Source organism: Barbus barbus, assembly GCF_936440315.1.
Source record: "Barbus barbus genome assembly, chromosome: 24".
NCBI classification, from domain to species: Eukaryota; Metazoa; Chordata; class Actinopteri; order Cypriniformes; family Cyprinidae; genus Barbus; species Barbus barbus.
The window spans coordinates 7404379-7429182 of NC_136752.1; the positions used below are offsets into that span (position 1 = coordinate 7404379).

Consider the following 24804-nt stretch of genomic DNA (forward strand, 5'->3'; position numbering starts at 1 on the left):
TCCTCCATCTCTTGCCCAGTGTAGTCTCTAAAGGACACTGTTTCTCCAGATGTGTGTTATCTAGCTTGTCCAGAAGGTGGCGTCTCTAACCTGCTTGTGTGTCCAGATGAAGGGGTTTCAGGAAAGTACAGTAATAGTTACAGTACAGAATAATGAGACCCGCTCCCACCTCAGAATGAATATCAGAGGACGCCACCTTCTGGCTGAAAAAACAATTAAAAGCTTGCTTGGTCACAAAGTTCAATAAATGAACTTTATATGCTCTTATATACACAAGATATAGTAAACTTTTTAACACCAACATATTTTAGATGCACCGTTTTTTCCCCCACATTTAATCCACATTTAGATATCACTAGTGTTGTGATGTGATATATTACATTTGATTGAAATTATGAATTATTATATAGCTACAATTAGTAAAATGCTGCACGATTTTTTGTCATGTTACACTGCAGGACAGGTCAAGGTATCAAGCTTTTCTGACACTTTGTCAAGTAAAGTTTTTAATTATACAGAATACACGCATTAATGTTGATAATTTGTGGTGTTTCTTGAGAAATGTTGGTTTGCACTTTATTGTACTGAGTAATATTAATGAACTACATGTACTTACTATATGGTTAGGGTTAGGATTAGGGTTACTTGCATGTAATTATACATAATTCATCATTATTAAATACATGTTTAACGTGTAACAAAGACACCTTAAAATAAAGTGTTACCAAATGCAGCTTTGGACACTTGCTGAAATGAAGTAACTATATATATATATAAGCAAAATGTTCACTGACACTTAAGAGATTGTCATTTCTGTATTCAACAGTTCATAAGAGTCCTGTCAATGTAATTTCCATATTTGACCTGAAATGGTAAATACACACATATATTCATAAACTCATTTTTCTTTAAATTGATTCAACCAAATGGCAAAAATATAAGAGAAAAACTGTCATTTTTCTTTTTGCACATTACAATTCTGCCCATTTGATTGCATTATATAAGTAGCTATATCTTATAGTGGCATTTATAGTATATTTTAATTAGCAGGGATCTGTTTCTCATTCCCTGCATGTCAAGTATAGCTAGTGAAGGACAGTCAGGACCCCTGTGAGTCAGCAGACGTCAGCCGTCGCTATATTGATGCTCTCAGGAACCCCGTTGCTTTCAATTAACCTTTCGCTTTAGGCCACTGACGCAAATGCAGACACCATGAGAGGAGATTTGAATGTCTCATCAAGGTTTGTTTGTATCAAAAAGCAATAAAATCCAACTGCGATGCTGATTAACTACTAAGTCCTATGGTAACGTCAAATTTGACACGTTTTGGAAATAACACAATTAAACAAGTCTCTATTTGTGGTCTAAGTTTGGTAGGCGATACACATAGTTATTTCGAGCTGCTTTTAGGACTAACTATGTTATTTTCTCTCTCTATTTGTCTAGTTCTCACTGAAGTCTATTTATGTATTTGTATATATATGTATTTTTTTGTTCTTGGTCTTTTAATAGTGCCATAAATTGTGTTTGTACAGACAGTCCTGAAGCTGCAGTGACCAAAAAGCAGCAATTGAAAGGAGAGACTGTCACTTGAAGATCTTCAAGTGAGACTAAAATATCCTTTTGGAAATGTACTCCCAGATGGTCTCTTGATTTATAGCAGCGCACCTGCTGCACCTTCTGCTGATTTCTTTACTATAACTCTAAATCTCATGGCAGTGATTGGTTGATCAGAGCGTTCCAGGAATAACAAAGGATGTTGATTCAAGAACATGTTCTGCTGGTGAGCCACATGATGAACCTCATTCATACTGGTCCCAGTTATTTGGAGCACAAGGCCTTTCCTAATTAATGTGTATTTGACCATGACACCTGATCTATCAGTCATATTTACAGTGGGGAAAAAATTATTTGATCCCCTGCTGATTTTGTACGTTTGCCCACTGACAAAGAAATGATCAGACTATAATTTTAATGGTTAGTTTATTTGAACAGTGAGTGACAGAATTACAACAAAAAACGCATTTCAAAACAGTTATAAATTGATTTTCATTTTAATGAGTGAAATAAGTATTTGACCCCTTCACAAAACATGACTTAGTACTTGTTGGCAATCACAGAGGTCAGACGTTTCTTGTAGTTGGCCACCAGGTTTGCACACATCTCAGGAGAGATTCTGTCCCACTCCTCTTTGCAGATCTTCTCCAAGTCATTAAAGTTTTGAGGCTGATGTTTGGCAACTCGAACCTTCAGCTCCCTCCACAGATTTTCTTTGGGAGGAAGGTCTGGAGACTGGCTAGGCCACTCCAGGACCTTAATGTGCTTCTTCTTCAGCCTCTCCTTTGTTGCCTTGGCTGTGTGTTTTGGGTCAATGTCATGCTGGAATACCCATCCACGACCCATTTTCAATGCCCTGGTGGGCTTCAATGCCTTGGCCCTGACGGTGCATGGCCCTGTCCATCGTCCCTTTGATGTGGTGCAGTCATCCTGTCCTCTTAGCAGAAAAACACCCTCAAAGCATAATGTTTCCACCTCCATGTTTGACGGTGGGGATGGTGTTCTTGGGGTCATAGGCAGCATTCCTCCTCCTCCTCCGAACACGGCGAGTTGAGTTGATGCCAAAGAGCTGGATTTTGGTCTCATCCGACCACAACACTTTCACCCAGTTCTCCAGTTCTCATTGGTAAACTTCAGATGGGCCTTTCTTGAGCAGGGGGACCTTGCGGGATCTGCAGGATTTCAGTCCTTCACGGCGTAGTGTGTTACTAATTGTTTTCTTGGTGACTATGGTCCCAGCTGCCTTGAGATCATTGACAAGATCCTCCCGAGTAGTTCTGGGCTGATTCCTCACCGTTCTCATGATCATTAAAACTCCACGAGGTGAGATCTTGCATGGAGCCCCAGTCCGAGGGAGATTAACAATTATTTTGTGTTTCTTCCTTTTGCGAATAATCGCACCTACTGTTGTCACCTTCTCACCAAACTTGGTCTTGTAGCCCATTCCAGCCTTGTGTAGGTCTACAATCTCGTCCCTGACATCCTTGGACAGCTCTGTGGTCTTGGCCGTGCTGGAGAGTTTGGAATCTGACTGATTGATTGCTTCTGTGGACAGGTCTCTTCTATACAGGTAACAAACTGAGACTCCCTTTAAGAGAGTGCTCCTAATCTCAGCTCCTTACCCGTATAAAAGACACTTGGGAGCCAGAAATCTTGCTGATTGATAGGGGATCAAATACTTCTTTGACTCATTAAAATGCAAATCAATTTATGACTTTTTCGAAATGCGTTTTTCTGGATTTTTTGTTTGTTTGTTTGTTATTCTGTCTCTCACTGTTCAAATAAACCTACCATTAAAATTATAGACTGATCATTTCTTTGTCAGAGGGCAAACATACAAGATCAGCAGGGGATCAAATATGTTTTTCCCCCCACTGTATTTCTGTTCATTTTATTAAAACAGGAGCTGGTTTTGGTAAAAACAAACACGTTAGAAAATATCCAGTGGCATCAAAGGTCTTTAAATGAGAAATTGGAGGGACATAGCTCATTTAAAGAAATATTAATTTCATTGAATGGTTACAGATCCCCATTTCAATTGTAAACTTTAAAAATATTGTAGCTGTGGAGCGCCATTGAACATTTGACCACTACGAAAGAAAACAAATTACTGAAAATAACTATTATAATAAATAAATACATTTCTAAATAAATTAATTAATTTCTTAATAATAATAATAGTAATAATAATAATAACAACAGCAGCAACAAATATTATTATTATTATTGTTGTTGTTGTTATTATTATTTTTGACATTTAATGTTGCACCACTAAGAACAAACTAAATAAACTGGTAAACAAAAAATCCATTTTCATTCATAATTAGCAAAATAATAATAACAACAACAACAACAACAATCATAAGAATTTAATTAAAAATAAATGTAATTAATTATCTAAATAAATTATTATTATTGACATTAAATATTTGACAACTAAGAACAAATAGACAAAATAATAAATAAATTAAAAGGAATGTCCTAAAGAAGATTTGATAATTATTAATTATTATTAAATAATAACTAATGAGCTATATAAAATTTAAAATGTAAAATTAAAAATTAATTATTTTTAGTGAATATTGATAATACTGAAATATTAAAATGTAATAATAAGAAGAATAATTATTATTAAATAAAATAATTAAATAATTTAAAAAATATCATCAGTAGTAGTAGTATTAGTATTGAGCTTTTTGCAGTCATTGAGGATGTTTAAATTAATTTTATGCTTAAGCTGAGTATATTTTTGTTTTTGTATATTTGCACAGGAAGTGAGGTAGAAAGCAGTAGCAGGCTAGTGCAGAAGGATCCTGGAGCACATGCTGAAACATCAGTGAAATGCAGTCGGCAGCGTTACGTAACACTGAGTTAAGGACTCCTGCGGCCCCAGGGCTCTGTCAGATACATCAGAAGAAGCCCTTACACAGTCAAATGCTCAACAAATGTATAATTAAGCTAAATATGAATAAATAAAGGATGTCTAGGGCACTGAACAATAAAATAAGGAAACTATGACATTTAAAAAGTAAAACTTAATATACTTTGCCTTCTGCATTTCTTATTCACAGCATAATGCAGTTCTCTTGGAAGACGGCAAATGCATCTTTTCCGATTTAGTCATTGTTCATATGTCTATATTTTTTATTTGATATCAGTTTTGTTTGTGTCTAATAATAGGCATATGATATATTTAATAAAGGTCACTAAAGAAGATTTACATCTTGCCTTTAAAAATACCACAAACACAAGTCAGCAGAGATTTAATGAGGTGCACTGATGTAAGAAACGGTTATAAAATGCTCATTAAATTCACAATTTATGATTTATTAAACATTCTTTCAGCCTCTTCAATAAATCATAAACTCGCTCACAGTCTTGTTATTTTTTAATGCCTGCTTAATTTCAGACTCTAGGTTTGTCCTCGATGGAAACGTGAGGGCATCTGATCTCAGCTGACGCGGGAAGACACTGGAGGTTTTGACGCTGATAGAAGCTGAAGCTGGAGACACATACGAGGCTCTGAGAGTCCCTCACGTGACAGAGGAATGTCACAGCTGTGTGAGCCCTGTTTTTATTATTAAATCAGCCCACAAATCCTCAAGCTCCAGCTCTTTTCAATTCCTCTCTCTGTGCGAAAAAAAGGGCTCGAGATTTGGCATGAGTTCTAAAACGTTTTAAAAACAAGTTTTAATACAGCACCTACAAGCTGAATATTAGATTATTTAATGTTATATTAATGCCAACTTTCACAATTAGATTTTCTATGAGGTTACATTATTCATCACTCATTTGTTAGGTGTCAACCATCTTGCCTTGTAAACAAGTCAGCCAAACTCAAACTGTTACACCTTTAGGGGATGTTCACACGGAACGTCATTGCGTTTCAAAACACGAAAAGCTGGGCAGTGTTTTTTAAAAGCTGAAATTCCTTGAAATTGAACTTTTGATTTAGAGTTCTGTGTCATGCGCAATAAACTGCAAAAGATGTGAAAATACGTCCATCTAGCATGTTTGCATAGAAAAACAAAGAAAAATGCCAAATGTGGAATGCAAAAAATGTGTGAACAGCCCTATAGAAAGTTAACTGACTGTTAAACAATCAAAATACTGTTAGTTATGTTTAGATTTGATCTGTGCATATTTATCTCCTGATTCAGATGATTTGACTTCTTCATTGGAGAAACAATATTATGATTGGACGACTCATATTTTAGGAAGAAGCAATGGTTTAAAGCAACACTCCACTTTGTTTGGAAATAGGCTCATTTTACAACTCCCCAAGAGTTAAACAGTTGAGTTTTACCGTTTTTGAATCCATTCAGCCGATCTACGGGTCTGGCGGTAGCACTTTTAGCTTGACACATCTGTAGTTACATCGTGCACTAAGACCGACGGAAAATTAAAAGTTGTCTAATCAAGGAACTTTGTTGCCGTACCATGGGTGCAGCAGGCGCAATGATATTACGCAGAGCCTTAAAGTAGTCCCCAGCTAGGTAACTAGTTATGATATAGTACCCATGCTACGGCAGCAAAGCTCCTTGATTATTTCGCCGGAATGAGAGTATAGTTCCTAGCCTAGAAAATACACAACAGTCAAGTTTTAAATAGGAAAATTATCAAAACTCTTTAGTCATTTTTGAGCGAGATGCTAACGGTCTAATCCGATTCAATGATCTATGCTAAGCTAAGCTAAAAGTGCTACCGCCAGACTCTGAGATCGGCTGAATGGATTCAAAAACGGTAAAACTACACTGTTTAACTCAAGGGGAATTATAAAATGAGCCTATTTTCTAAAAAAAGTGGAGTGTTGCAAGTTAAAAGCATCTTAATGATGGATTTGTTTCTTACAAACACATAGCTTTTCAGTCGATAAGACATTAAATGGATGAACTGGAGTCATGTGAATTACTTGTAAATTATTATGATGTTTTAATCAGCTTTTTGGACTCTTATTCTGACGGCACCCATTCACTGCAGAGGATCCATTGGAGAGCAAGTGATGGAATGCTAAATTTCTCCAAATCTGTTCTGATGTAGAAACAAACTCATCTACATATTGGATGAGATGAAAGCAAATTAATTTTTTGGGGGTCAACTGTTTCTTTAAGAGAGTAAAACAAACAAAAAAAACTATATATATATATCAGTACACAATGAGACATCACAAATAACAGATCAGTGATTTTTATAGCTTTTTTAACTATTTATCGTTACAAATCAGAACTTGACCGATTATCAAAAGAATTTCTGTGGCTTATCAACAAAATAAAGATTTGAATACATATTTAGCATCATATATTTATTGAACAGACAGCTGGGACATTAGTTTACGATCGCAAAATACAATAATTATGGAAATTTAAAAATACATCCCTTAAGAACGGCATTTAACAGGCCCCTTTCAAATGAATGTTTAAACACAATCAATTCAGCATGAAATGTTTGAGAATAGAAGGGCAATAATATCAAGGCTCTTTACAATGAAGCAGAATTTAGAAACATGAATTTCTGTCTATATTCTATCATTCCTAGAGGAATTCCTACAACTGGAGAAGCACAGCAGTGGACAAAGTGGCAAAAATAATGATTATTTAACTGAAATTTCTATACCCAAACATGCACACAAACACACAGTTCTCAGCTTTAATGCGTGCCCTCAGCCCAACCACTTGTCAAATACTTTCTTTGCCCCTAGGTGGACACATTATGCAGCTTCATTCCCAAATAGAAAGAGAGGCTTGGATGAAGATGATCCGAACTGACAACTTTGCTGAGAAGGGGCAACTATTTTATTTAATTTTTTTCCTTTTTGCAGGAGAAAGGGAGCAGGGAGATGAAGGAGACGGGAAAAACCCACACTGACTCAACCCTCTGAGGTAGAGTAACATTAACAGGAAGGCTCTTTGATTTACAGTGTAAGAAAGAACAAACAGGGGCAATGGGGTATTACGCTCAGTTCTATCATGCGATGTGCAAGTTGTACATTTTGGATCAAAGAGTTTTAGCCATCTAAGGCACCCAGCAAACAATATCAAACTTGTTTTCATAAACATGACGTGACAAGCACCAAATGATGGGTTACTGATATTGTAATATGTAACTATGTGAAACTAGGACATTAATACAATAAACATTTATACATGATCTCCTGACATATTGCTTAGATTATATTTCCTATGTGCTACACATTTGACATGCCTAAGTAAGTTAAGTTGAGAAATGACATGATCTATACGCACATTTTATTCCACTTCGGATGGCCAAATCTCGATTAGGACATGAGTTTAGATTAGAAAACAGTTGTGATGACAGTTCAAGGCCATTAGTTGCTCTAAAATTGCAAATGCATACAATGTTAGAATAGTACAAGCATTGGTGTTTACACCTAAGTAAAGTTTAACTAAATTAAATATCCAGTTTTTAAAAAATTTGTTATTTTGAGTATTTTTGATATTAAAAGTGCAGTTTTACGGGAGACAATTTATGCCCTTTAATATACGGCTTTATGTAGGTAAATATACAAAACTTGCCTTCAAACCTGATGCTAAAAAATGTCAATTTTAGTCAATCTTCAAATATCAACATCTTTAGACCTAATGCAGTTATACAAGGTTACAAATTGTGTGTACTGACAAAAAAATATATAATAAAAACACTATTGCGGTTCAGTTACACTTTGCAATCCATTACTTCTAAGATAAAAGCATATGTAATGAGAACATATGCTGGATGGGTTTTTATCTGTTGAAATTTGCTTGGATGGTGGAAGTTCCATAGCTAAATGGAGAACGCTTGAGATGTAGAGGCTGAAGGTCATGTTCAAACTTAACCCAAAATGAAAATTAGCTGAAAATGTATTCATCCTCAGGCCATCCAAAATGTAGATTATCACACAATCATTCCATCACTTGCTCACCAATGGATCCTCTGCAGTGAATGGGTGCCGTCAGAATGAGAGTCCAAACATCTGATAAAAACATCCCAATAATCCACAAGTAATCCACATGTCTCCAGTCCATCAAATAATGTTTTGTGAATTGAAAAGCTGTGTCTTTAGGTAAAAAACAAACAAACAAATAAAAAATCTATCAAGGTGTCTTAATGATGGATTTGTTTTAGAAACACATCTTTTAATTGATGGTCTGGATTGGTGTGGATTACAATTGTGAAGTGAAGTGAAGTGAAGTGAAGTGAAGTGAAGTGAGTGAAGTGAAGTGAAGTGAAGTGACATTCAGCCAAGTATGGTGACCCATACTCGGAATTCGTGCTCTGCATTTAACCCATCCAACGTGCACACACACAGCAGTGAACACACACACACACCGTGAACATACACCCAGAGCAGTGGGCAGCCATTTATGCTGCGGCGCCCGGGGAGCAGTTGGGGGTTCGGTGCCTTGCTCAAGGGCACCTCAGTCGTGGTATTGAGGGTGGAGAGAGCGCTGGACATTCACTCCCCCCACCTACAATCCCTGCCGGCCGGAGACTCGAACCCGCAACCTTTAGATTACAAGTCCGACTCTCTAACCATTAGGCCACGACTTCCCCTTGTGATGTATTTATCAGCTGTTTGGACTCATTCTGACGGCACCCATTCACTGCAGAGGATCCATTGGTGAGCAAGTGATGTAATGCTACATTTCTCCAAATCTGTTCAGAAACAAACTCATCTTGGATGGCCTCAGGGTGAGTAAATTTTCAGCAAATTAAATTTTTTGGGAGAACAATTAAGAGATCATGTTCAAATTGTCTTATTAACTATTTCAAAGATATTATTAAGACATTACGACCAAAACTGGCAATATATTTGAGCCCTGTCAATATTTGAATGGTTGTTGGTTTCATTTTTAAAAATTGGCTTGGCTTGTTTTTTTATTTTTTTATTTTAGACGTTTTTATTTATATAAATTTTCATTTAAGATTACAAAAACAAACATTTTCTTCCTTTGGAATAGCATGGTGAATTGTGCACTACAACATATTTTAGGAAAGTAAATAGGGTCTCTTGTCGACCTTAAGAGATAATCTGTGCACTCATGGCTACAGCCCTGAAGCTAATGTTTTTCATCTAAAGTGCAACTCCAAGTACAATATAATCCTATATATAATCCAGTATAATTTAAAACATGAGATGTTACAATAGCTACAATGCAAACAAATAATTATTCAGACAAACATGGTGATGGATTAAAATAATAGTGGATATACATACAGAAAAGGGGAACACGTGGATAGATGAACAATACAGTTGTGAATGTGAGTTTGAGTGCTGAAGAAAACGAAAAGTGAATAGACCTTAGTTAGGTGAGACACCATACTGAATTTTACAAGGCTGTACAGGAATATACTTACAGCCTTTACAACAGCACAAGCTTTATAAAGGCCCTCGATATGTGGACCTTTTCACAGCTCACAACTTTTAAAACCCTTTTTTGCGTTTGAGTTTCTGTTTACTGAATGTTTTTCCAAAAAGACTTTTCATCAGCGTCCATGCATGTTGTTCAGCAACTTTACAATCCATTGGGCACACTGTACTTCTATCCCTCACAGCCTTGTTTTCATAGATTGCTGAAGGGATGACATATTTTTGTAGGTCAAAACCTGTAAACGAAGTTTTTAGCACTTCCTGTTCCATGGTTCTAAAGAAGACGATATGTTTTTTTAAAGGGTTTTTGGTTAAATCGTGGCCTTAGAGAGTCGGACTCGTAATCCAAAGGTTGCGGGTTCGAGTCTCGGTCCGGCAGGAATTGTAGGTGGGGGGAGTGAATGTCCTGCGCTCTCTCCAGCCTCAATACCACGACTGAGGAGCCCTTGAGCAAGGCACCGAACCCCCAACTGCTCCCCGGGCGCCGCAGCATAAATGGCTGCCCACTGCTCCGGGTGTGTGTTCACTTCTGTGTGTGTGTGTGTTCACTGCTGTGTGTGTGCACGTTGGATGGGTTAAATGCAGAGCACGAATTCCGAGTATGGGTCACCATACTTGGCAGTATGTCACTTCACTTCACTAAATGTCTGAAATATAGTCTGTGTATAACGCAAGCTCAAGATAATTTCACATTTTATTCTAAGACAAACTGCATCAATAAAGCCCAAAGTATACTTCACTTTTTACGCGTATGCGAAGGACAGCGTGCAGTGTGCACAACGCAAATTGCGTCATCAGAACAGTGCGCGAGTACTGTACTTGCACCACCCGATTTTTGTAACCGCGCGTACTTTGTATGCTCAGGTCGCACATGCACACTGAAGTTATTTTGCAGTAATCAGTTGTTCCACATGGTGGCAACACTGTCCCAGGCCTGCGCCAATATGGACCACGACAACTAAATAGCAGAGACTGCAACAACAAACGCTCACATTGACAAGCGCTTGTGAGCGAGAGTGTATGAGACAGCTCAGCTTTGGTTTAAAAACAATTTGTTATCAGTCGTGACTTAACGGGGAAAAATAGAGCAGACACTGAACATGGACGAAGCTTTCTCGAGCGCATGTGTCGACCGCCAGCGTTCGCACAACTTCACTATACTTCAGTATACTTTGAAAGGCTAAGCGTTTGACTGTACTCATACGCTAGCGTACACGTACAAAAATGAAGTATACTTAGGCCTTAATACTCCCATGTGATTTTTTTTTCCTTGCCTTAAAAAGCTGCTTGCTAACAAGTGGTAAATGGGACCGCAGAAGTTACTAATTCGCAGCCATGTTGTGTTTATAATCGCACTCTTGAAAACTATTTCGAATCAAACTTTTTAGGAAAATATATATAAAACAAAAAGAAATCTTGTCGGTGGTGACGTTAAGTATTTAGTTCATTTGTAGCCTACATTTTCTGGTGATGGTATTGAGGCCTCAAAATTCATAAAAGTTGTATTAATTTGTGAAGATTATCATGATGAAAAAAATGTCGAGGGAACCAGCTAAGCTTTGGGTTGGCCTACAAAAAACATGTCATCACTGCAGCACTCTATTCCTATCAGAAATTAAATATGGCACTTCCCTGATTAAGGTCTATGCTAATCATTAGCAAAGTTATCATATAAAATAATTGCTTTTTAATATTTTATTTGTTTAATTACTATGATAACTCCTGCAAAGATAATAAAGTATTCACTGTAGAAATGGTTGCATCACAAGAACTATCTATTCAAATCAAAACCAGATGAGGCTGACACTTTGGGACTTGTTGGTTTCGAAAGACCTGCATTTGTTTCTGTTTACCCTTGAGCTCAGTGAAGAGCTAGCAGTTTGAGTTTTGTCTTTTCTCGAAATCCTCAAAGTGTACATCAAATAATATAGGCTTTACCCTGGTTTTATTGCACGCTTCTACGTCTCCGGTCCTCAAGCAGCACCTGCTGACAGGCTGCCCTGCCCCGTCTATCACTACATTACATATATTCGACTGACAGAGGATCTGAGCAGCTTTGAAGCAGCGTTTTTTCAACCTCAAGTATAACAGTGGTTGGTTCCGTAAGGCGAAAGAGATTCACGTGCAATACATCCTCCAGCCCTCTAGATGGAGCTGCGGCGTTTGGAGAGTCTTTGGTAATGTGCTGGGCTGAGCAGGCCCGTGTACACTGAACTGGTGGCCGAGTGGTCCTGCAAGGCACTGCACATGCAGCTGTTGGAGTGGAGGGCGTCCGAGGTCTCGCTGCGCTCCATGTAGGTGTCTGAAGTGGACAGATCGTGGGAGATAATCATGGGAATCGAGTAGCGCATCTTCTCCTGGCTTTTGTACCACAGACAAGAGCACATGGACTGGAAATGAAGCACTTCGGCGTAGACGTTACACAACCCTTTCCCAGAGCCGCCTCCGTGGCCCGCAGCGGATGAAGATGGTGGGTCGGACATGCAGTGGTTTGTTCTGGCACCGCCGGTCTGCCTGTTTCGGGATAGCAATGTACGCTGTTCGGCGTCGCGCCGTTCGTCCTCGGCGTTCATGGTCATGAAACGCAGAACCACCAGGTTCAGGAAGGCGCCAATGACCGTGAGTCCCGTGAGGATGTACATGAAGCTAAATGCGACATACTGGGGGTTGGTTTGTAACGCATTATCCTTCTGCAGGGCTACATAGTCCCCAAAACCAATGGTGGTGAGGGTTATGAAGCAGTAATAGTACGCGTGGAAGAAGCTCCAGTCCTCATAGCGGGAGAAAGCCGCTGCTCCCACGCACAAGGTGCTCATGCAGGATATTAAGCCAATGCACACCATGTTGGCCATCGAGACCTCGGTTTTCCGAAGGCCAAGACACTTTTTGAGACGGTGCAACAGGTACTTGACAAAGGTGTTGATGCGTTCACCCAGACTCTGGAACATCACCAGGGTGAGGGGGATCCCCAGGAGAGCGTAGAACATGCAGAACACCTTCCCACCATCCGTGCTGGGGGCCGCATGACCATATCCTAGAAAATATAATGGACGTAACTCATTATTTTTAATGTTGTGAATAATCAATCTCATAATTTGTAGAGATGCACCAGTCGACCGGTCACAAATTGGAACCAGATGGTTTTTGGTCCAATGTACGATCAGTGACCAGCCATTATTTATTTTTAATTTGCCCAGTCTCTATTCTGGAAATGCACATATACTGCATTGCAATCTTTTGCAAAAATGTCATTAGTGTGGAAATATTACAAAGCCTGTATACAGGACGTTAACAGAGGCCAGAGGTGCTGAAGACGGTCACAGAGAGGAGAAAATACCGTACAGGCAGAACAAAAACGAAATATGGGAAGAAAAATATAAATATTGAATTTTGGATGGTGGAGTTGTATGAATGTACCACTGCTTTTTCATAAGCGCAACCTACTGTCAGAGAGTGAATTTACATTTTCATTTAATCTGTGTGTTGTTTTTGTTTTGTGCAGGTGTCTTTTAGGGGTGTAAAAAAATATCAATACACGTGAGTATCGCGATATTTTGTTTTGCGATACTGTATCGATTCTCAAAAACGGAATATCAATATAAAAAAAATATAAATCATACAACATTCATGGCAGTTGTTTTGTTTTGAGTTCATATCCTGAATCCACGTAACTGGCACTAGAAAATCATGATTGGTGCATCACTATTAATTTGTTTTGTAGTTAAAGCTGCAGTAAGTGATTTCAGAGAAACGCTGTTGATAGTGGACCAGACCGAGTACCAAAACATACTTGTAGCCAATCACCAGTAAGGGGCGTGTCCTCACATGACTGTGTTGCATAGCATGTTTGTGAATTTGGGGGCAGAGCTATCAAGATATAAATGTTTGTTTTAGTGATTTCAAATATCAACAGCCTTTCTCAGAAATCACATACTGCACCTTTAATGGCTAATTATGGTCCCTTTAGACATTCTGTTGACTAAGTAACTTTGCAGCTACATATTAACTTAATTATTAGTAGATTGCTAGATTGGGATTAGTAAAATAAGTTGACAAGTACTTGCAAAGTCGCTTACAGCCAGTAGAATGTCCTTTGGGGGAATTTATACAATACAGATTGTTTCAAAGCAGCTTCCGAGAAATAGAAAATAACAGTAAGTAAGTAAGTGTTAATGTTGCAGAATCCATCCATTTTAGCTGTAAAGCAGCACTAACGAAGATCATAGTGCCATTATTTAGCTTCATTTAATATTGATTCAGGTCAGTAACAGTGTCAGTGTTGCAAAGTTAATCAAAACAAATTCAATTTAACTATAAAGCAGCTCTACAGACGACAACAGTGTTATAATTCAGCTCTAGTCAGTTCAATGTTGATTCACCTCAGTTCAGTAACAGTGTCAATGTTGTAAAGTTCATCAGTTATGAAACAAATTCAATTCCACTGTTAAGCAGCTCTGAGCTGCTTTACAGTGCTAAACTGAGGTTTCATTTTTAGTGGAATGTAGCCTTAAATTTAGCGTGTTGTTCATGAACACAATGGTGAATCTACAGGATTAAAACTTTAATACACAAGCTTCACCATCCCATTTTCATAACAACGTGCATATTAAGGCTGCTACAAGAAATATTATACTTTAACTGAAGATGCAGACCATGTGACATATAAATCAAACATCGATGGATGTTGATCTAAGAGCATGATCTAGTCCAAGTGTAAACCATGTCAGGCCTGAAAGAGGTTTCTTTAAGGAATTACCAGAGCGACAAGCTCATTTAAAGTATACAATAACTGACTAAATATGCTTAGTCACTCATACAAGCCAATTACCAATTTGATGGACTGGAGTGGTGTGGATTACTTGAGGATTATTGTGATGTTTTTATCACCTGTTCGGACTCTCATTCTGACGGCACCCATTCACTCTAATGGTGAGCAAGTGATGTAATGCTACATTTCTCCAAATCTGTTGAGATGAATCTTGGATAACCTGAGGGTGAGTACGTTTTTGGCAAATCTTCATTTTTGAGTGAACTGTTTCTTTAAAGGATGTGCGTGAACTTCTCCAAAGGAATCCAGTGTTCAAATTCAAAATCTTGTTTGCTAAAATATTAACGTTGGGGATGAAATGGCACTGTAAGTACAACAATATCCCTACTATCCCTGCACCTGTTAAAATTCTTTAACTGAGATTCATCTTGCTTGATCATCTGTAATTGTTTTTGCATTGCACTTTGATGGAGTTCAGTTGCTCTTATTATAGAAGCAGCATGAATTATTTCTTTGAAAGCGGCTTAGTCGAGCCATCTGTATGTACAGGCTGCTGTTTAGAGCTCATTCTCATGTCTCTGCTTCTCTCCATCCATTCAGCTTACATCTCCTAAAATAACTCCTTTTTTTCTGAATTATTATCAGCAAATGTGCTGCAGTCACTGCAAATCCATTCAGTAGTTGAACACATATTATAAAGGGGTTGGGGATTAAATACTTAGAGAAGGTGTGAGAGTGTTGGGGGAAGGGATGGTGCGAAATTAAGGATTAAAGATGTTTGCCAATGGTTAAATTACAATATAAACTATATTAAGGGACAAGCATAAGGAGTGATAATAATACATATAAGGGACAAAATGTAATATATATGTACCTAAGTGTGTGTGGTGTTTGCATGTGTTTGTTAAATGCAGATCAAAGGCTGATCTGGGACACATCCACCTTTATTAGAATTACATCACTGTCAGCTCACCAGTCCTACATCGAGGATTAATTAAATGATTAATAATCAGATTATGGCACATATAAAACTGCTTTATAGGACCCTCCACAGATGTTTTAGAATATATGAAGAAATAAAAACCCATATGTTTATTTATATACATGATTATTTATATTTGTGTGTGTACACATGCTGAGCCGTTATGTTTAGTAGGCTATATGTAACTGTAGCTGTGTTTTGGGGGTTGACAGACTCCGGTCAAATGTCCTGCTGCTGTCACTTTTAATCTTTCACATCTTCTGGAAAATCGAGATGGCAAACCAGTGCTGCTGAGTCATGTGATTATAGAATGCTATTTGGTTTTCTCTTGTATGTAAGACAGCATTTAGTTACTTGATAATAAATGTCAGATTCCCTTCTTTGATATACAGTGAGGGAAAAAAATATTTGATCCCCTGCTGATCTTGTATGTTTGCCAAGAAAAATCCAGAAAAACGCATTTTGAAAAAGTCGTAAATTGATTTGCATTTTAATGAGTCAAAGAAGTATTTGATCCCCTATCAATCAGCAAGATGTCTGGCTCCCAAGTGTCTTTTATACGGGTAAGGAGCTGAGATTAGGAGCACTCTCTTAAAGGGAGTCTCAGATTGTTACCTGTATAGAAGAGACCTGTCCACAGAAGCAATCAATCAGTCAGATTCCAAACTCTCCAGCACGGCCAAGACCACAGAGCTGTCCAAGGATGTCAGGGACGAGATTGTAGACCTACACAAGGCTGGAATGGGCTACAAGACCAAGTTTGGTGAGAAGGTGACAACAGTAGGTGCGATTATTCGCAAAAGGAAGAAACACAAAATAACTGTCAATTTCCCTCGGACTGGAGCTCCATGCAAGATCTCACCTCGTGGAGTTTTAATGATCATGAGAACGGTGAGGAATCAGCCCAGAACTACTCGGGAGGATCTTGTCAATGATCTCAAGGCAGCTGGGACCATAGTCACCAAGAAAACAATTAGTAACACACTACGCCGTGAAGGACTGAAATCCTGCAGATCCCGCAAGGTCCCCCTGCTCAAGAAAGCACATGTACAGGCCCATCTGAAGTTTACCAATGAGAACTGGAGAACTGGGTGAAAGTGTTGTGGTCGGATGAGACCAAAATCCAGCTCTTTGGCATCAACTCAACTCGCCATGTTCGGAGGAGGAGGAGGAATGCTGCCTATGACCCCAAGAACACCATCCCCTCCGTCAAACATGGAGGTGGAAACATTATGCTTTGGGGGTGTTTTTCTGCTAAGAGGACAGGATGACTGCACCACATCAAAGGGACGATGGACAGGGCCATGCACCGTCAGGGCCAGGGCATTGAAGCCAACCAGGGCATTGAAAATGGGTCGTGGATGGGTATTCCAGCATGACATTGACCCAAAACACACAGTCAAGGCAACAAAGGAGAGGCTGAAGAAGAAGCACATTAAGGTCCTGGAGTGGCCTAGCCAGTCTCCAGACCTTAATCCCATTGAAAATCTGTGGAGGGAGCTGAAGGTTTGAGTTGCCAAACGTCAGCCTCGAAACTTTAATGACTTGGAGAGGATCTGCAAAGAGGAGTGGGACAAAATCCCTCCTGAGATGTGTGCAAACCTGGCGGCCAACTACAAGAAACGTCTGACCTCTGTGATTGCCAACAAGGGTTTTGCCACCAAGTACTAAGTCATGTTTTGTGAAGGGGTCAAATACTTATTTCACTCATTGAAATGAAAATCAATTTCAAAACTTTTTTTGAAATGTGTTTTTCTGGATTTTGTGTCTCTCACTGTTCAAATAAACCTACCTATTAAAATTATAGACTGATCAATTCCCAGGTGAAAAACAAGTACACTTCCATAATGCACTTAAAGTGCTCTATTTTCGCGCACTAATTTTGTACTTAATATACTTGTCAGTGCTCTGTCGCCTGTGTCATGTGTTCCCGCCTCATGTTTCCATATTTGGTTTGTTTCCTGTCCTTGTTTAGTGTGATTATTAGTTAATACTTGTCCAGCTATGTTTGTCTCATTATCTATGATTATCCTATGTATTTAATTCCTGTCTGTTCAGTTAGATTTCGTCTGCTCTACTCGTTACTCCCCGGTGTTCCTGTCTGTGTCAGCCTTGCCCTGCCTTATTTGAAGTTCACATCCTCATCTGCGTGTGCTTGTATCGTCCTCGTCTGTGCACCGTGACAATACTAAAAATGATCCTTTAGTTCTTCTTAAGATAAACTTAAGGCCATCCAAATGTAGTCAACTGTGCTATTTTGAGACACCATGAATATGAACTAAAATGCGCTTTTAACATACTATCTTTGTATTTAAAAAATGATGATCTTAAGTTTATCTTAAGAAGTACTAAAGGACCATTTTTAGTATATTAAGTACAAAATTAGTGTGCGAAAATAGAGCATTTTAAATACATTATGGAAGTGCACTTGTTTTTCACCTGGTGGGCAAACGTACAAAATCAGCAGGGGATCAAATAATTTTTTCCCTCACTGTAGTATTACTACATTTTCATTCTTTTAAAAATAATTGTTATTATTTTTAAATACATTTACATAAATACAGGTCTCTTATGTTAACCAAGGCTGCATAATGCTGCAATAATTAAAAAAATGTGATTTCATTCATAAGTAATGCTATGACATGAATGAACATGCATGGGCAAAAACTATTGATTTTTTAAATACTCCCAGGGGAAAAAAAAACATTTACACAGCTGTCACATTTAAAAAGGTACATATTTGTACCTTACTGACCCCTAAAGGGTGCATAGAAGTACCTTAAAAGTACATTTTAGTATCCAAAGTTTAGATATTAGTACCTCAATGATGCTTATTTGTACCTTTCATATAGGTACCACCCCAGTAACATCTTGTTTACCTTTTTTTTCTGAGAGCATCAAGTCAAGTCAGGTTTATTTACAGAGCACGTTATACAATATAGATGATTTCAAAGCAGTTTACAGTGAGCTTTACAGAGTGTAATATAACTGTATTCATGGTTATAGGGCGATATAAGATCATAGCGGTCTTTCATGATGACTGATGGTGAATGTCCTTGCAAAGTACCAGTGATGCTGTCACTACTGGGCAACCTGCCATGTGTCACACTGGATGAAAATGTATCCACATATACAGTATACGTAAGCATAATTGGACTGCAGTAAGTCATGCCAACAAACATCCCAAGGCCATGTGCTTAATCAAATGTTTCTCAGATATCAAGTATCCCATTTTAAATCTCAATGGATATCAATTAGCATTATTATTTATTTATTTTTTAATAATTAATCATATGTAGTAATAATATTGTTTTTATTGATTTTAATTGTAGGACTACATTATTCAAATATTGTGCATTCTGTGAGCTCTGTGGGGAAACGGCATAATCTGGATGAAATATTGATGGATTTGACTGTGGGTAAAACTAAATTAAGTGTCATTTTTATCTTGCCATTTAGACACACCGGATTTTGTACATAATATCAGGAAATAATGATTTTTCTGTTAGTTTTAGGGCAGGATATGCAGTGCATTGCATGCTGTAATCTCTGTATAACTTCCTTTATAAGTGTATCTTTGCACCACGGGTGTCATAAAATGGTCTATCCAGCTGGCTGGTGGACTGTAAATATGCTTTGGGCAAAGTGGCATATAAAAAAAAGAATCACATGATGCAAATACAAGGTCTAGATAGCACCTTCATTGCCCTTTTGGAACATCAGCTGGGACACTAGAGCTGTCAAGCTGATCAACAGATTCACTATGTGAAATGTATAAAGTGCAAAAAGCCACAGATTCCAACTGATGTTTGACCTGGCTCTGCTGGCCAGGAGGGTATTTGTTTTTTCAGTTCACATTCTTTCCATTCAAAACACTCCTTCCCTGCAGAGGAGGGCAGAAGAGGTGCTCGTGTCCAGCTGTACTGTCGCCGGACCCTGGAACTGTATTGATCCCACATCTTTCACATCAAAATTCTGAGCATAAATTCTAGGGAGCACATTATTCTAATGTTTTGGAATTAAAATCCCCTCAAAATCTGTGCTGAACAATTTTCAAGAGTTCTGCTATTAGTTAAGTGTAAAACAGTATTTTGAAATCAATCAACTGCGTATTTCAAAATTGACTAGTTGGTGGGTGAAAGCGGCAGCGCTGTATAATTAGGCTAATTTTGGGTTCACCACAAATCCTATCGGAAATGTCTTTACAAAGCATGCACTCTTATGCTCAAAAACAATGGTGCTCAACATGAAAGAATGCAGATGAATCCAATTGACTGAAATGAGTTTTAATGCATTCCAAGTCCTACAAAATGGGCTTATGATATCACCTGAACTATGTTACGACAACCAATAATTTGTGTTACATATAATAATACAATACAATAATACAATTTAATATAATAGGCTCATTGGAAAAACATGCCTCTAAATCCCCCCCCCAAAAAAAAATTGCCTATAAATACAATTCACTGTAGTTTCCAGCTTTTAGTGGTAGTTTTCCTAAAATTATGATTACGGGGCAGATTATTAATTAATAAACACTTATTTTCACATGGTTCCTATATACATAGCACAATACTATGTTATGACCTTATAACACTTGATACTGATTTTGATGTTTGCATGACATAACCAGATCCATAGCTTAGTAAACTTGCTCGGTGGCTCACCTGGTACAGCACTGAACTTGAGAGAGCTTGAGTCCAGCAAAACACAAATTATGATAAAAGACCTCAAAGACTTGTTTAGGCAAGCTAAAATGGTATTTTTGCTTGAGCAAAAGCATTTTTATTTCACATTTGCTTTTGTTAACACTATCATTTTGGTTCAGGGTAGGGTTTACTGTAAGTAGTATTTTCAAATGCGCACCACTGACTGGATATTTCATTCTTGCACAACAACCAACATAATAAAAATGGCCAAATTCACATTCATCTCTTTTGGAGAAAATTTAACACACTTAACGCCAGTCACTGGACAATTCACTGACACGAAACATAATATCATTTAGCAGAAATGTCGCCACAGGCATATTTTTTCAGTTCGCCTGCATTGTAGAAATTGTGTTACACATAACCAAAGCTATAAACTTAAGCTAACTGCTAATAGCTTAGCATACTACTACTATAATATAGTATGCCTGTTTAGCTGGCACATTTTAAAACGCACTGCTGCATGAAATTAAGTGTGTGTAGCTGCAGACATCTGAGTTCACATACTTATTTTGATATTTATAATATTATATTGAGTATTTTTCTAGCGTAACAGCTAAGCCAGTATGCTATTAGCATGCTAATGACAGTGAAGTAGCTAAAAAAATAAAAAAAATGCATCTAAAAAACCTTTAAAACTTTCAAATGATCTTTTTAGCTATATAGAGTATGTGGGTGAGTCACTTGCCATAAAATCTTCCCATCTTTAAATCAATCGATCTGGTCACCATGCTAACTAAACCTGCCTGGTGACAAGGATGCAACCAAATTTCCGAGATGTTATTGATTGAACCCTCATCTGGATATTCAGGGAAACACATCTGTTTGGTAATACAGAACTGTGGGCTGATAATTACAGAAGAAACTTCCACTAGACTAATGGATCAGGTTAGCTGAGTGTACTAAGCTGATACTACAGACCGCAGATAGTAAACAGTTCCTTGTTTACAGAGTGTCCTGCATTGACAATAAGGTGCTGGCAGGCCGGTTGCTTAACTGATGATTAGATTACTCATGGCAAGTGTACACAGTAACCTGATCTATAGCAGACACATGAAACAGACCTGACCATGGATGTGCCTGATAAGAGCAAACACAGCATACAATACAATGGAAAAATTAAGTTGAGTTTTTGTGAATCCTAAAATGGGGTTGAGATTTTAATACGATTTACAGTCCATTACAGTCGATCCAAATTGAATCTATAGAACCCTTGTGAAAAAGAAGTATACTTCTGCATACTTAAAAAAGAGTACTTGTTATGAAAATAATATACTTTAATATAATAGATTTAAGTGCAACTTTATGTAATGTGTTCAGGAAACATAATTCTATGATAATTGCAATAGAGAGCACACTGAGCTTAATTGGAGCAGCAACAATTTTTAATAAATTTCATGCAATATTTATTAAAATGACAGGATTTGTGCGAAATAAAAAGCCTAGGTCATGTATTAAGTTCATGCATAACTGTGTTCTGTAGCATCTGCGCTCTGCTGCTAAAACTATCTTTTGGATCTAATGTAATTATTTCCCACATCCAAGTTCCAGGTTATAATCTGCAAAAGTCTGCCCAACTTTTGAAACTTGCCCAAAATAAAGGCTTAAACATCTGACAAAAAAAAAAAAAAAAAAAACGCACATTTAAGGGGCTCCTCTTTTGGTGAAAGTTTTTAGAAACCTTTGATCTGAAAATGAACTGATTGACTTGAAATTATTGGAGATATATAGTAACAAACACATCAATTGGTTAAGACATCAAGTAGGATAATAAATAATTTTTTGATTTTATAATCTGATCTCAAAAATGGAAGTGTGCTTAATAAGTACGTTTACCCTAGCTGTGAATGATTTTAAGACTTAAAAATTATGTATTATGCATAATACAAAAATATGTATCATAAACGCATAAAAGGAAGTATACATTGTAGGAGCTCTAACTGGTCCCTGTTTATTTACTTATAATTACCTTTCACCTTTTCTTATGTTCAATATAAAACGCATATGGTATAAAAAGTAATGCAGGCTCTCAATTAATATGAGGCTATACTATAAAATTATACAAGAATAATAAATTAATGTTTAAAGTCACACTGCAGGACAGTGCTGTCACTGCTCGACATGTCAACTCCATATATCCTATTGCAGAGACAACGAAGCAGAGAGAAACGGACAGATGAAGGCTGGTCACTGAACATGGTCTGTTGGTTTTTGGATGAATTAAAAGACCTCCTACAACCCTGTTCTGTCGGCTAAGTGTCTGATTCTTCAAGAGCCGTCCAGTGTCATGCATGTAGTACAGCTGCCAAGCTAAACCAAACCCACAGATGTCTCAGCATCCCTAGGAAGTCTGACTTTTCCTGAAGGTTGTGCAAATTGTGTCCCTGCTGGACAATCCAGTTTGAGCTGGCTACAGTGTTTTGGGTAAAGTAGGAAAACGTGTTCTGGCTGGTCTTTAAGATGCTCATTTGCTTGACCAGTAACCTTAAAATCACAGTAAGCCTACTGTGTAGATGATTTATTGCTGGTCCACAATGGCCAACCAACCTGGACCAACTAATGACCATGTTAGACCAGCTAATGTTTTGACTGGACCAGCTAATGACCAATTTAGAGCAACTAACAGGCAGTTTGACCCAGTTAATGACCAAATCAGTTAGCATATTCCAAACAAAGCTACAGATGTATTTTTATTATTATATGCCTAGATTAAAAGTCTCAAATTCGCGTACTTTACTAATCAAGTAAGCACACGCAGATTAGTGTAGCCTATATGGGCGACCAAGAACTCATTTATGATTAATCATATTTGGAACTTGAATACAGCAATTAAAAAGTTGAATGAAAAACAAGCTGACGGACACGTGTGACATACCTATGGTGGTAATGACCGTGATGGCGAAGTAAAAGGAGCCGGCGAACCTCCACTGGACTCCAGCCTTGTGCGGCTTCAGCTGCAGCACGACCCGCTCCAGCTCGTCAAAATTCACTTTGCTCAAGTTATACTTGTCCATTAGCTCTCGCTTCCGATCGTCCAGGATCTTCTTCTGGGTGATCTCCATCTTCGACTCTAAAGCGTCAAAAACAGCCGCTCCGACGAGCAAATAAGTGAAAGTGCAGATGATTAACACGAGGGTCCTGATGTTTTGCCTCTTCATGGTCAGAGCGAATGGAGCGAGCCGCAAACTTTGAGGACTGAGGACTGTTTCATCGCTGAGCTGTTCCTTCAGCACCACGGGTGCACATGTGCCTGTTGAGTCAACACATCTCAGCCGTGTTTCATCTTCAGAACCTCCCATTGGTACAAAACAGCCAGCTCATTTACAGACTGAAGCTGGAGCTACAATAACCCGAACGTTTTAAATAGGCTGGGTTCAGCAAACATCAGGAAAAGTGATTAATCAGATAAGAATAATCAAACATAAATACATTTGCATGACATCATCACATATATAGCCTAAATACACACATATACAGTATATATTTTGAAATTATTTACATGTATATGTTTATCTTCGTGTCATTTATATTATATATAAATATATTTAATATATAAACATATTTCTCTTAAATATAAATACATGCATGTGTGTGTATTTATATATACATAATAAATAGGCTATACACAGTATATATATTACGTAAACAAAAACTTTATTTTAATCGTTTGATAGCAGTAGTTTACATACTAAATGTGTGTGTACTGTTTATTTATTATGTATATATTAATACACACATACATGTCTATATTAAGGGAAAATATGTTAGATTTTTATATATAAAAAAATATATTTATATATAATAAGTGTATACAAATATTTTTTAAATATATACAACAAAGTGTGCATTTATGTATACGTAATAAATATACACAGCACACACAATTTGTTTATGTAAACTTTAATTTTGAACCGATTAATCACGATTAATCGTTTCGCAGCCCTGGGACAGTTCATCAGAAATTCAAATCTTCAAGTTGTTCCAAACCTGTATGCATTTCGTCCTCCTGCTAAACATAAAGGAAGATATTTTGAAGAATGTGGATAACCACACAGTTTCTGGTCCCCGCTTGTTTGTTTACCAACATTCTTCAAAATATCTATTTATGCTGAATATGAGAAATAAAGTTTACAGATTCTGGATCTATCCTATATAGAGTCTGATTGTAGCTGTTCTACAGCACATGACGGAAAAGTGGTTTTACTGGGTTTCTAGTTACAGCTTGCTGGTCATGAACTGGTCCAAGCTGATCTAGATAATGGATTAGCTGGAATGCCATGCAGGCTGTGAGGCTGAAATCAAGCTGGTAGACCATAATTGAGCTTGTTAAAGCAGTTAGTCCACCTTTCACCAGTAACATACCTGTCACTATGCTAAAAAAAAAAAAAAAACAGCATTAAGTTGATGAGATACACAT

The 24804-nt window shown here is 37.6% G+C and overlaps 1 protein-coding gene across 1 annotated transcript; it reads right to left on the bottom strand.

Annotated features, from left to right (window-relative positions):
* Positions 1-12069: 12069 nt before the first annotated feature.
* LOC306844111 (potassium channel subfamily K member 3-like) lies at positions 12070-23545 on the bottom strand (the record flags this gene model as incomplete). The annotated part of the gene is made up of 2 exons (XM_079376029.1): positions 12070-12959; positions 23263-23545. The coding sequence occupies 2 exons, from the start codon at positions 23543-23545 to the stop codon at positions 12070-12072; spliced, it is 1173 nt and encodes a 390-aa protein (XP_079232155.1).
* Between the last annotated feature and the right edge of the window lie 1259 nt (positions 23546-24804).